This window comes from Notolabrus celidotus, chromosome 18 (assembly GCF_009762535.1).
Source record: "Notolabrus celidotus isolate fNotCel1 chromosome 18, fNotCel1.pri, whole genome shotgun sequence".
Classification (NCBI taxonomy): Eukaryota; Metazoa; Chordata; class Actinopteri; order Labriformes; family Labridae; genus Notolabrus; species Notolabrus celidotus.
The window spans coordinates 20,344,558-20,359,591 of NC_048289.1; the positions used below are offsets into that span (position 1 = coordinate 20,344,558).

At 40.6% G+C, this 15,034-nt stretch overlaps 1 protein-coding gene across 6 annotated transcripts in view; it reads right to left on the bottom strand.

The window, feature by feature from the left end:
- The window catches only part of LOC117830512 (zinc finger MIZ domain-containing protein 1-like), a 245,299-nt gene that overhangs the window by 30,349 nt on the left and 199,916 nt on the right, over positions 1–15,034 (bottom strand). For 5 of the 6 annotated variants that reach the window (XM_034708659.1, XM_034708657.1, XM_034708658.1 and 2 more), the window contains one exon: positions 11,202–11,307. In XM_034708659.1, coding sequence (XP_034564550.1) covers positions 11,202–11,307 — 106 coding nt within the window. Of the gene's footprint in view, positions 1–3,456; positions 3,561–11,201; positions 11,308–15,034 lie in introns of those variants that run through there. The other variant, XM_034708663.1, reaches the window with a different exon arrangement.

The window sequence follows — 15,034 nt, forward strand, 5'->3', positions numbered from 1 at the left end:
ACGGCATCATTTTCTTCATAGCGACGGTTTGCTGTTGGGAAATAACAGACCATTGCTCTGTAGTGTCAACCAATCAAATTCAAGTACTCCTACAACAGGTCTGATTGGAAGATAACAAGAGGTGTGAACAGGCAGTGTTCTGTAATTATCATAGACTGTATAAAATATGGACGTAGTATCCGTGACGTCACCCATCTGTTTCTGAAGCGCTGTTTTGAGGCCAATCAGCGGCGGCAGCCATATTGCTGCTGTCGAGCGATTGTGACGTAAAGAGGCGGGCTTTGAGCCTCCTAACCAACAGCTACAGTGTTCTCGCAGTCAGCTGTGCCTCTCAGGATTCGTAATCTCAATATCTTTAAAATTGCTGTGTTAGAAAAAAATTCAAATTGTTTCTGCTGTAAAGATCCGCTTTTTTGAATTGGTATGTATGTGGTTTCCGGTACTTCAGGAGCCAGCCTCAAGAGGATCCTCGATGAACTGCAGTTTTTAGCACTTCCACATTGGACTCATATTTTTAGACCGGAGGTTGCCGCTTGTTAATAATGCATGGCTGGATGTTTCTTTGATATAAAGCTACATCAAAGCAGCATGTGCGTTCAAACAAATAAACAAAATGTATTGACTGCTTATTGATGTCTATTGATTGCTGTTATTGTGATTTTGGACGTTAAACTTCAAAGAAAAAGGTCAGTGCAATTTCACAACTAAGTGAGTAAAACAAAGCGTCTCCAGCACTGAGAACAAGGGATTCATTGAAGCCGACAAACAACAGTAATGAATAGTTGGAAGAGTGTAGTACAGCACTGTACAGCAAGCCAGACATCTCTTTACCAACAGCGCCTGTTGCAAAACCTCTCTTGTCTTAGCATGTTGGGAGCTGTTCCACAGACACGTTTCAGGAAATTCTGAATAATTGCCCAGACCAGGACTTTACTGTAGAGCTCAACAAAGCCCCTCTTAGTGGAGAAAGAGAAAAGAGAAACAATAAAGAAATCAACGTGCCAAGATAATCCTCACATGAGGTCAATGTGAGAAAAAAAAAACACACCAGCTGAGTTTCTCTACTTCCTATTGGTCGCTCATAAAAGGAATATTCCAACTAAAAATGTTCCTTTTCATGTAAAAAGGCGTTGAAATAATAGTAGCTTGCTCCTTCTCAGATTTGAATTTGGGTTTTATTGAGACTAACATTCCCAACAGGAAAAACTTTTGATGAATGGGACTTATTAAAATAAAAGTCTGTACCTTTTATTGATTTGTAAGTTAGGCATGGTCTTAACAAGTGGTTCTCAAACTTTCAAATTACTTTACTCCTGATGAATTGAATGAAACTCTGAAAAAGGTGCAACAATTGGCTGAATTCTTCCAAAAGACGCTTAAGATTTGCTAAGGGTTTAGATATTAGCATTGAGGGGTATTCTACCTGTCACTGGCGGCCCTCAGTAGTCTGTTATGCTGCTTATGGTGCTTTCACTTTGTTTGTCATTAAGCTAGCTTCAACAACAAATCAATTATCTATCATTAAAAATCCAAACTGGCCTTGCTTTAATGTAAAATAAAACAAAAACATAAGCTTGGACATTACTGAGCTTGTTGTGACCGTTGTAGATAAAAGCATCTAACAAATATATTAGTGATGATAATATGGAATATGAAAGAAGGTTAATCACTATAAACGATATGTTTATTTTTTGCAATTTCATAAACTAAGTGTGGTAAAACTAATTCAGGAATTATGGATGATTTTCTTTTAAATTAACACCTAAAAATTCTCAAATACAGTTCTCAAAAGCTCCCCAAGCCATCTCTAACCCCCTCGGTGCAACACTGATTTCAACACTGGATGTGTCATTTACACGTAAATCATCAAAACTGATACTTGATATAATTAATGAAGAGTAGCACTTATCTAATTTAATTAAGAAGTGCAGAACCTGAGTGTTAAAAACATGCTGGGCTGTCTATCGGTGTTTTAATTGTATTGCTCTGTCTCTGTATCACCACTGAAATCTATTGTTACTCTTTTAAAATTAGCTTTCAACTCAAATTTCATTATTACCGCAGTGCCATTGACTGTCTAAATGTTGAACCTGTTGCTCCTATTTAAAAATCACACTCCACCTGGACCTGAAAGGACCAGGAGAAACCCTGAATCCAGGATCTTAACCAGTAAATTACTACACAGGCAGATAAATCTGTGCGTGTCTGCAGTGAGCCCGGCTGGTTGTGCCGTGTGGCACCAAGGGGAGTGGATGTGATAAACTGCCAAGAGTCTCGCGGAAAACGCCGCCTCAAGTAGGTCAACTCGACTCGGAGAGAGATAATCAAGGCCATTTTGACCCCTTCTGTGTGAGCTGTAAGTGGGTCAAATGCAGCAGTCAGCTGTTGCAACTCTATCACGCGGGGCGCTGCAAGGCACTCGTCATACTGTCAAACCTCATTCTGTTAGTTTAAGACGTGGCAGGGTGCCCGCTTGCACCCACCAATGCAGGAAATAGACCTCTTTGTGCACCCCCCCAAAGGGTGAAATAACATGAAGTTCCTCTCAGCAGTAGCAGATCCACCTTCACTCTTGTCACTGGATACAACCCCTGCAAACATGTCCCTCTTTAACTGCTGTATCCTCCTTTGGACAGCTTGCAGCAGCAGCAAAGACTCCCTTTACTCCCCCTCTCTATGTCTAAAATGCCACCCGCATTTCAAGCAGACTAACTACAGCAATGTCCCTGCTTATTTCTCACTCTTCACTGCACAAAAAAAAGGGGGACTCGTGTCTAGAAACACTTCTGAGCACAAATGTGCAACAGCAGAACAAAGGCGATACAGGGCAGCCTTAATCTCTGCACTACTGAAGCCAGCAGCTATTTTAAAGCTCTTTCTCTGTGTGTCTCTTTCTCTCTCTCTCTATCCCTCCCACCTTCCTCCTCTTCTCTCTAACATTCTTCCTCTCTCTCCACCCCTCCCTCCCCTCCTCTCCTCTTCCCCCTTGGTGTCTGAGGGCAGCAGCTCCTCTCTGTTTTCCTCTCCTCTCTCCCTGCGTGTCCAGTGACTGACTGCACAATACACATCAATTATTCATGGCTGCTCTCTCCGTTTCGCAGGCAAAAACCAATCACAGATGGAGTCATTGCTAATGGGCTCCTGCTGTACTTTGCCACCGGCTTCTTTGCACTCAAGCAACAAATACCCCAGAGACAATGAGAGGGAAAAACAGGAGGAGTTAAAAAAAATCAGGGAAACTTCATACAGAAAGAGGAGAAGAGGAGGACACACGTTTTGTGGTCAGAGAAGAAGAAAGGTACGTATCGGCAGGAATAATCCAGCAAAATTTTGAGCCGGCTTCTGCAGCATAAAGGGTTAAAGACAGAGGGAGAGGAGGGGAGAGAGGTGGGAGACAGGGGGAGGGGGGGGGGGGCAGGCAGAGAGGGAGAGAGAGAGAAATGCTTATCTCCTCACCTCGGATGTATGCAGCAGTTATTGATGTATCTTCTTTTTCTGTCTAGTGATCCATTGCTTGCTCTCCCAATACACACATCACACAGAAGCAGCCACAGCCACTTCGCCAGAAGGGAGGGAGGGAGGGGAGGAGGGAGGGAGAGAGGGAGGGGAGAGGAGGGGAGGAGAGGGGAGGGAGGGAAGAGAGGAGAGGAGAGAAAAAAAAATGCAGGCAGCTCACATTTCAAACCTGCAAAAGGGGGGTGGTGCCTAATGTGCTAGACAGCCTGTATCTTGGCCTGGGTCCAGAGCAACGAGTAAAAAAAAAAAAAAGCCTCAATCAATTGATTTAAAGCAACATTTGTTACATAGAAGATGATCTGCAACTCGCGCCAAAAAGTGGGCGATGGAGACGGCTCAGGTGGGTGCATTAAGCAGTGACTTCATCCCAAAATCTTGTCTTTGCATACAGTCAACTTAATCCATCAAACTAGTCATTGTAATTAAGGGGCATGGAGGAGGAGGAGGACGAAGGGGAGGGGGAAGAGTCTGGGTATTGTGGCTTCCTTATGCGCACAGAGTTAGGATAAGTGAGGGAGGGGCCAATTAGAGCACATTTGTCTTTCAGCACACATGAGCCTTGGTAAAGCTTTTGGATAAATAATGACACCCTTATAAAACATGTAAACTGTGACCACCTGAGGCGGAGAATATTGTGTCATCTGCAAACAAAAATACTCACACTTAAGAAGCACAAGCAACACTAATTCAAGCGTCAAATTGGTGCAAGTGTCCTGTAGCTGAACTCAATAATAATAAACATTTAATTAGAAAAATAGGGTTCAATGGAAATAGTTTTTGAGTAGGTCCTTTAACTTAAACTGCTCAATAACATGGTAATTAACATGTAATAAAAACCTTCCCCCTTTTTCTTTTGTAAGGATGACTATACCAGTCATCTTTATCTTGTGTGATAGTGATGATGCCATGTCACCTCAACAGCTTTGATTACAACATCCAATTTTTTTCAGTGCGTTTTTGTTCATTCAAGAGGAGTGGCTGAGGACGAAACCAATCACCTCCTGCTGCCACACACACACACACACACAATAAGTGTGACAGCGACACAGAAGAGAGGAAGGACAGACAAGCTCTTATCTCAGGTCTCTCCTGTCTGTGTTTGCTCTCCTGGTATTTACTATCAGCTCAGAGCACTGCGGGTGATTTACAGCCCTTACACCCTTGACTGCAAGTTAACACATCAATCATGGCTGGGAGGAAGAATTCACATCCAGTGATTATACACTCCAGAGTAGACACAGTGTAAATTCATAGCTTGTTTTATACTAGTTGTAATTCTTAAAACTAATAAACTTTGACGTGCAAACTTTAGTTGGGTGGTTTTTCCTCAACTCTACGTAACTGTTCAAATTCTTGTGGTGACACAAAATTTTGCAAAAAATCTCACATGCATTGTGCTTCAGTGTACTCATTTGATAAAAAGTGTAAAAACAAGGCATCTTGGGTTTACTAAAAGTGATTGGTAACTTCAGGAACATGTATGGGATAACGTAATATCGTTTTTTTTTAATGTAAAGAAAGTAATGGCGTATTTTGGTTTCACCTTTTTACAATGGGAGGGGGCGAAGGCGTGATCTCCATATTAATATTAACCCTACTGTTATGTTTTTTTCTCAGGAACAACAATAATGTTCCTGGGTCAATTTGACCGAGGTCATATTTAATTATCCATAAGTGTCAGAACCGAAAGCATCCCTATAAATTGTTTTTTAATCTCATTATCAACTCCATTACTAACCACTTAAAGCAATATTTAGTGCAATGGTGTTCTTTAATTCTCACTCGTTTTTCAAGAAAATTAATGTTAAAACTTGTTTTAATGTAAATTGGAAAGACCTAAATATAAATTAAATAGTTTTACATGACAGAGACTTTGTTCATTTTATTTTACTATTTAAATTTTCTTTCTTTATGAAGTGATGTTGACAAATTAACAAGAGACGCCTCTACACATGCTGCCCAGTTTTTAATGCTTGTTTTTAGCTGGTTTGGAAGGCATATATTGCCTAAAATGGTAGGAACCTCTGAATGCCCCCAAATTGGACTTCTGGGTCAAATTGACCCACAAACAGTATCTTTGTAATATAAACATGTAGGGGGTGGTTGCAAATATTTGAAATTAACTATTTTAATTATATATGGTGATTTCATCTATTAAGCCAAGCAGAAGTTTCATACTGAAAACAAATGTTTTAACAATTTCTTTTAGATTTTTGAACTTTAAAAAGGGTCAATTTGACCCACAACATAACATAGGAGGGTTAAGACAATCTTCATGTCCTATACTGGAGTCAACTCTTCTTCAAAGTCAAAGTCTTCTCTCCAAACACTTACTTGTTTGCCTAAAACTCTATTGCTCATCATATAACTTTGAATTTAACCACTTACTCAACATCTTGATTTTGTTTCCATGCTGAGCACATTCTGAAGCCACTCTGAGACTACCTTTTACACCTCTATTGATGTAGAATAAGTTGATATTAGTTAAATGTCACAGTGATTTTTCTAGCTTGATTTCTCCTGCGGTGTGAAACAGTTTGGATCACTGTGCTTGTAAAAACTACCTCTGCAACTCACCACTGCACTTTATCATATTATTTTAGCCTGTACATATTAGTCAAGCCTATTTGTTGTTTCTTTGTATTTATAGCTAAGGTTATTGTTATTATATTTTTATTTTATTTTTTATTGTAGTTCTTATTCTTATTCTTATGCCTTGTACAAAGAGAGCACAGTTTACTAAAGTCAAATTCCTTGTGTGTTCAAGCATACTTGGCGAATAAAGCTGATTCTGATTCTGATTCTGATTCTGTGTTATTTCATACACTAGCGTCTGCTTCCTCAAGCTCAAACTAATAAAAAAATTGAGACCTCAGAAGTCCTACAGTAAAAACTCCCACTGTAAAAAAACAAGTCAACAAGACACAGCACAAGATAAAAGCTGTTGCTTAGATGTCCTAATCTACTCCAACCCTTGATGTGTAGTGATCAAACTTGCAAACAGCCCTGCATGTGTAAAACATGTGTAGAGACAAACTGGCCTGACAGAGCGAGAGCTGGAGCCCAACTAATTATCTTCTGAATGGCTGGTTCACCAGCCGTTTGTTACGTGAGAGAAAGAACGACTCGAGGGCTGAAAAACTTCAGCAAACTCCCTCCTCTCTTGTGAGTCGGTGCCTCCATTCACTGTTTCAAGCTGAGGAATTCCAAGAGGTTATTGAGGTGAAAACAATTGGGAATGCGGAGGGAGAAAAAAAACGTGATTAAGCGTTTTGTCGAACCAGCCCGGACCACTGAAGTCTCGCACAAGGCCTGACTAACAGGGTTTATAATGTACCCTGCGACGTGAGAGGCGAGACCCTGATGAGTTTATCCACTCAAAGCAAGTGATCTCTCTGCTTTGATGTCGCCATAGCTTCACGTGCGCAGCTTCGCCCTGCGGTAAGACAGTCCGAGTAGTCACAGATTAATAGAGCGGGCTAATCTCATTCACAAAGAGGTCACTACTAGCAGACAGCCGCACCTCCCCCAAGCTACACCCGAGCATTGTGGGCCGCTTGCAAAAAAAGGCAAAGGGACTTCAACTGGCCGAGCCCCCTGAGTAAATCTATTTCAGGGCTCATTTTTCATTTCCAGTCTGCTGACAAGGCGTTTAAAATACAACGAACACATCAGATGTTATCTACACCAAACTCTGCAGAAATTCAGATACATGTCACTGATAAAATCATTAAGAGGTAATAATGAAGTTTCCTGAAGTGAAAACGTATATTTTTCTGTTGTCAATTTAGATCAAGGTCTGTTCTGGATTTTTGACCACCTAAGCACAAAAATTAAACCAAACTCAAAATGTTAAAGGAATGTCATGATGAATCAATACATCAAAGCTACGACCTGTTTCGGCCCAAAGTTCACCGTGGACATCGATTTCCTGCTGCTGAAGTCAGATCTGCCTTCCTCTCAGCACAGTTCCCTCTCAGCTTTCTTTCCATGTTCACAATCAGAGTTTAGATGACATAAGAGAAATGTAATATGGCACGATTGAGCAATGTGGCAGAGCCAAGACGAGTTAAAACAGGACATCTAATCTGATTTACTTATTAGTGCTGATCCATTGACCTAATGTCCTCTGTGGCAGACAGCCCTGATAGTAACCTAGAGAGATCTTTGTACTCTCCTTTAATCCACACTTTGACACAGATTTTCAAAGTAGATTATAACATGCATGATGCAACACTCTTCAGAGAATAAATTAGATTTTTTTTTTGGGAGAGACACAAGGTAGAACTTGAGAACTTTTCTTTTGGATATAAAACTCTATCATCTGCATAGAAGAGCTGTGTAATTGAGCTGTAATCATCAGAGTTGTTTACAGTGTCTTTTCCATGTGTTGTTGTCGTGCTACAACTGCAAATTAAAGTTGATTTTATGGAGATTGTACACAAGGGAAAAACAAAAATGTCACATCATTTTAAGGAGGAAAGAGGGGCATAACATGGTAATCAAAATTACTAACAAATATGAAAAGATTTAAGTGCTTTGCTAGGAAGCCCTTAACTTAGACCAGATGTAACTGACAGGATTTACAATACTTGGCACATCCAGCAGATGGTTGCTTGTGGGCTGCTCTTATTATTAAGCAATCCATCAACTAAATCTATTTTAGTCTGAATAAATTCCAGGTACAATACACAAAATATATCGTTTCAATAAATTATCAACCAATAATGGGAATATTTGGTCATTATCATTTAATCCAACGATACAATTTTTTCAGATGAAAACAACTTTCACTTTTATATTAAAATGCCTTCACATTACGACCCTGTAGGTGGCAATATATGATCTGCCATTAAGCAAAAAGAAGAAGAACGACAAAAAACACAGCTTCAGCAACAGTAAAACTGACACAAATGTGTGTTTTGCAAAGCTTCAAACGATGATAACATCATTGCAATTTGCAAAACATGGGCCAAGAGAAGAAAAAGTCGGCAAGTTTTAACCATAGACTGTATAAAATATGGACTTAGGATCCGTGATGTCACCCGTCTGTTTCTGAAGAGCTGTTTGAGGCCAATCGTCAGCAGCAGCCATATTGCTGCTGTCGAACCAGTGTGACGTAAAGAGGCAGAGTTTGAGCCTCCTAGCCAACAGCTACAGTGTTCCTGCAGTCAGCTGTGCCTCTCATTGAAAGACTCAGAATCTAAATATCTTCGAAATTGCCACGTTAGAAAAAATTCACCCCCCTCACAGTGTGAGCCGATCGAGAAATGAGCTATCCAGACTAAACTCATCTTTTGTACCAGGCTGTCAATATGTTTATTTCTGCTGTAAAGATCGTCTTTTCCCATTAATGTGTATGTGACTTCTGGTACTTCCGAAGCTAGCCTCAAGCAGATCCTCAATGAACTGCAGTTTTTAGCACTTCTAAATTGGACTTATATTTTTAGACCCGAGGTTCCTGCTTGGTTTTAACTCAACAAATCTTATGAGTCACCCGATAAGTCATCATCGTTACAATCTATTCAAAAATAAGAAGCAGCTGTAGCCCCAGCTGGCATTAGCACAAAAAGAAGGTAAGTGTCATAGAGCTGATTCAACAAAAATTGTAAACGACAGAAAGTACCTTTTACCTTTTTCTGAGGTACATAACCGATAAGGATTTCACCATCTAATGGTGCATTTGGAACCCATGTGTAGCCTCCCAAGCCGCCATTACTTTGCAGACTTGTGATGCGACCTCTACCCACATTAACAGTCTGATCAACAAAGGTGTGGGTCACGTAGGTTTTACCGCAGACACATGGACTTCTGGCGTAAGTGCAGTGAGTTGCTTAGTTTGATGGCCCTGTGGCTGGATGAAGACTAGAATGTAGCTTTCATATTGTACTGAGGGATGCATTTGACTTTCTGAAAACTACCTGTGTTTTATTTGTTGACATGTCTGGAGTGGGAAAAAAAGGATAGTTGAAGAGTCAGAACTTTTGTTAGTGTTAAGTGCACTAATAGTGAAGTCTAAATCAACTATTAGGAGCAGGTTATATTAGTTATCAGCTCAAAAACAATAATAACAACAACAACAACAAATAAGTCATGCATCTCTAGTTATACCGCCGGCAAAGCCTGATGAACTTTTGCATGAAACTGTTGATCAAAAAATGATAAACAAGATAAGAAACTTTCTGGATCACATCCTGGAAAAATATCAGATTTAGCTAAAAGAATCATCCTCACTACACCACCCTGCCCACGATGCTGTGTTCAATTAACATAACATCCAGCTCATCCAATGTCCTCTCCAACAAAACCTAATCTGGTGTCTTAGAATTGTTCTCCTCAGTGAACACCAGACAGCGACTCGTCTGTTTGTGGAGTTGGATGGCTGACCTGCTTCTGCGATCCCAGCTCTGTCATGTGACTCGCGCTCCTTTCCCCCATAACTGGGCAATGGCCCACTGGAAATCAGGGGACTGGGCCCTTTCCGAGAGGCCCTGTGGGAGTGTCGTTTAAGAGCCAGAGAGCACTCTCTGTCTCATCGTACTCGACTGGGGCCTCCACTCGAAAGAGCTTTGCCGGAGAATGCCTCCTCTGTGGGTTTCCATAGACTCTCTCCCTCTTTCTGTGGGTATCTCCTCTCAAATATTCATGCTTATACAGGTAGATAATTGTCCATGAAATGCACTTTGGGATGCTGCCTGGACTCGAGTACTTGTTTCCAAAAGACTACTGTTGCAGGAAATTATTCAGACAGAGAATCAATTGGCAATCTTATCTAAGCCCATAAAGTAGGGCCTGAGATTTGATTTAGCATTAAGTAGAATTAGAACATTTGGCAGAGCGAGTTAATTGCAGGCAGAGAATGATTCCTCCTCCCATGGCTGACATAAGAGTGACACTGCATGATTTGAAGCCTCGTATTACCCAAGATATAAAACCGCAGATGCCGTAAATCAAAAAGAGGCAAACATGAGTGAAAATTCAAACAATATGTGGCTCTGGATTTAATGTCCAAGTCGACTTAAGCGCACAGAAGCAATTGCACAACTCCGCTGTAACCAAAGACAGGTGGAAACCACAAATCAAAAACTGTAAAAGGAGCACGAAATATTCCTGTTATCTGCCGAGCCGCTGACAGCCTATATGTCTTCATTCCCATCAGGCTTCAGCATGCTTTTTCACCAGCTTGATAACAACATTTAGCAGTATACATCTGTCCCAATAATCCATCACTGCACCGAGATGACTGTTATGTGCAAAAACAGGAACTCATCATCCCTGATACAGTACTTTGCTGTTGTCTGTGATGAATGGATAATGCTGCTGTACACTCTTTGTCTAAAACTCCAGAGGAGAAACAGAACCCAGCTGTAGTTCTGGATGCAACATGAGGAAGTCAAAGATCACACAGGTAATAGAGTTATGTCTAAAAGAAAAGTTATTATTTGAAGCTAGTTTTGTAGAAAACCAAACTCTTAATCATGCAGAGAAGACAAAAGAAAGAATATATTTTCCCTCTTTAATCTTTTAGTTGTGCAGCGCTCTTCAGGAGTGTGAAGAAACTCTACTACGAGTGTTGATGGTTGTATGATCAAATGCTGCCAAGAATGCCCACAGAAACTTTGAGCCCAGACTGACCAGCATGGCCAGATGGCCTGAAACGCTGGTTGAGAAAACTCTGGTCTTACCTGCTGATTTTGGAGTGAACTTGTCCCTGTTGGCAGCGCACACAGCCAGAAGCCGGTAGCCCAGGTCCAAGTCGTAGCCCTGCTGGGCTGCTACACGGCTGACCACCTGAACACAAAGACAGCAAGAGACATTGAGTCAGGACAATGACAGATTGTAGTAAGGTCTGTGGTTCACTCTAGGTCAGGCAATAACTAAATGACAAAAGGTTTTTGTGAGTTTTTTTTAAAAGTAGGGACATAATGATGTGATTTCCAAGCAGAAATTTAACTTCTGAGTGACTAGTACAAACGTAAGAAACAAATCTGACAAAATTGAGCACAATTTATTTCACACAGCTAAACATGAGGTCACTGAGTCTGCAGGTAAACAATGGGAAATTGGTGTGGTGAGTGGGACTAACAATAGCAGAGCTAGCACCACCAGCCTTTACTCCTTCTTACAGGTTTAAGTCCACGTGCCTATAATTGTTACACATTGCTTCGGTAGAGTGGTTATATCCAAGTTTAACCACTTTACATGCAAGTTTGTCTCGATTTTCAAACCGCGCCATCTGTGCTAGTTTGCATCCATGTAGTAGAGCATTGTGAAATTATGGCAATAGTGGCAACAGCCCCAGCTAATGGCAGGTGGCTAAACTACAGCTTAGACACAACATTTGACCAAAATCAAAGGCTTAGAATAATTTAAAAAATACAATTATTTGTTTGTTCTAGTGCAGACTAAAGAGGTGACAACATTTAATAGTTTAGTTTACTAGATGACTGTGCACCATTTGAAAGTTGTATTTATCTCATTGAAAACCTAAGGAGATGTCTGAAATCTGAAACATGTTGTGATACTAATACTAAGAGAAGGAACAACAGGTCAATGAATACCTCGTCTACATCAGGGGTTCCAAAAGTGGGGGGTCGCAAGATCTCTTCCAGAATGTTTTTTTTTTAAATGTATCTACAAATATTTATTATTATTATAAGCATCAGTAGCAGTAGGTTAATTAATAACGGCACAGGAAACACAGCCACATGCTCATATAGGTAGGCTAAATTTCTGCAGACCATCTAAATGAAGCCACATTAAATCACTTTGAGGGACAGTGGGGGTTGCGAGTTTTTGGCACCAATATTTTGGGGGTCACAGGCTGAAAAGTTTGGGAACCCCTGTTCTACATAGTTAGTACAAGTCTTCGTCTTTTCACACAAGGTTTTTAGACGGTTTATCAGCTCAATTATCTTCATTCGCCAGTTTTTTTCTGTCTTATTCAATCTCTAGACCTCCAAGTAGGTCACAAAAATGCCAATTTCATTATCAGTTCCACAACAGAGACGAGTACAAAGAGCTAAAAAAAGTTCACGTCTATTCTAAGGCTGCACAGTCCTTTGAATGCACTATATTTTTTTCAGAAAACAACACTTTTTATCTGCATTCAAATGCATGATATGACACCATCGTGGGACAAATGTGCCTGATTTATTCATCCAAGAAGAAGATGAAAAAATAGTTAAACTAAACATGAACTACAGTAAAGGCTCTCGACTTCTACTTATCTCATGGGTAAGGTCTTTTTAAAAAAAATTAATTCCATTGAACTTTGTTATTTAGTCTTTGAGATATACTGCAAAACAAGTCAGCACTAAGAAAAATCGACTTATAGCCAAACATTTTGAAAGACACATCATTACATCCACACATTACTTAACTGAGAACATGAAATAAAAGCTCATCCTTTTTTCTAAACTCATCAAAAAGACCAGTCTGTGTTAGATCAAAGACCCAGCTTCACTTGAAAGATAAAGTCTTTCTAAGTTTATCAGTTCCATCTGAGTCAATGGACGGTCAGACGAAGGGAAAATGTGGCCTCCAGTGTCGCTGAGGCTGAGAGGAAACATAACGAGAAGCATCCACATGCCGCAGTAGGAGCATGTAAATCAGCCTTATGTAGCACTCATTGCTGTGATTTACCGACACCATTATCAGCTCAAAGAGACCTGCTCAGACCATGTAGGCCTTTAGGACGTACTAAGAGCCGTGTGGACCAACATGCCTCACCAGAAACAGACTCTTCTCCCTGCCCGGTTTTCAGCCTCAATCCTGCTGTCAGACTTCAAGACAAGCCCTGGGGTAGTACAGCTGAACGCAGCTCCCTGCACCATGTCATTACCTCCTGTAAGTATAGTCCTGACCTGACACCAAAACAGAGTATGTATATATATGGCCTTTATTTATAGGAATCCCCCATTAAGAAAAAGATATATGTGCATAAGCTGTCTAATTATAATCTAAACTTGTGAGGGATATTTTGCTAAATGGTAATTCTAGTGTTAGCAGTCACAACAAGTGGTTCTAATTTCAGGACTTAAAATTGTGCACAGTCCAGGGAGCTGTGGTGGTGGATTGTGAAAGATGCGTGGATCCGTGACGTCACCCATCTGTTTCTGAAGTGCTGTTTTGGGGCCAATTGGCGGCGGCAGCCATATTGCTGCTGTCGAGCCAGTGTGACGTAAAGAGGCGGAGTTTGAGCCTCCTAGCCAACAGCTACAGTGTTCCAACAGGCAGCCCCCTCACAGTGAGAGCGGATCGAGAAATGAGCTATCCAGACTACACTCGTCTTTTGTACCAGGCTGTAAACATGTTTATTTCTGCTGTAAAGATCGGCTTTTTCCCATTCATGTGTATGTGACTTCTGGTACTTCCGGAGCAAGCCTCAAGCGGATCCTCGATGAACTGCAGTTTTTAGCACTAACGCTTTGGACTCATATTTTTAGACCGGAGGTTGCTGCTTGGTTTCAAGTTGAAAATCATGAATAAAACAGAATATGATATCAGTTAAGCAAAACGTTTCTTTGCACTGAATAACCAATTAAACAACACAAAAGCAAAACCAAGCCTAGTGAGCTTAAAAAAAAGCTTAATTGTTTCATGCAAAATAGTGCGACACAATTATATATCTTTCATTACAAACAATGCAACGTAATTAGTCAATAGTTAATGGTGCATTTCCACCAAGCCGTCCGGTTCTGCTCAGTACAGTTCGCTATGGTCAGGTGACGTAAACCCTGATCTTGCTAGCATTTCTACGGCCAATCGTTCCCTTAGTTTTCTTATTTTTTGCAGCCTGCCAATAAATTAAATAAATATAATGAGGTATTATATTTCAAGGTTGTCTATTTTGGTCTGGTTGGAACTGTATGTAAAAAAAAATATTTTCACTTTTCGTTGGTTGACTGTACTTTTAAGTCTACAAATGTATCTTGGTTTAATGATATTTAACAAATTGAAAAATATTCTTTTTTGAAGTGTAGCCCCCTGTCTGACATCAGTATGTGCAGGCAGCAGAGTGAAGTGTTAGCATTACAGTCTGAGAGCGGGTAATTTTACAATTACATCAGATTCTCTGCGCTCCCTTCCCGTGTGGTTCCCACTACGGTCTCTACAACCCATAAACTAAGAGGAAAAGCCTTGAGATTTTCACGGCAGGGTACAAATTGAATTGGTGAAATGGAGAAAAAGGCACCTGCTGCTGCACATTTAAGTGCTAACACAAACAATCACTTGTATGGAAGGATGTGTCACAGCGGTTTCACTGTTTCAAATGCCCAAGTACAAATCTTTCAGGTTCCGTTGCTTTCCTCAGCTAAGCTCACCTGGTGGGGTCACAAATTGCATCCAATAGGAGCTCTATGTATCTCTTATCTACTGCTGCAGGCAGTATGGAAATGTGCATATTAAAGCACATTATGGCTCAGGGTGACAGGTGATTGACATATTCACAGACCATCCATTGTTCCACCAAACTGCTCTATTTTCGCCCATAAACTGTAATTCATTCATTCAG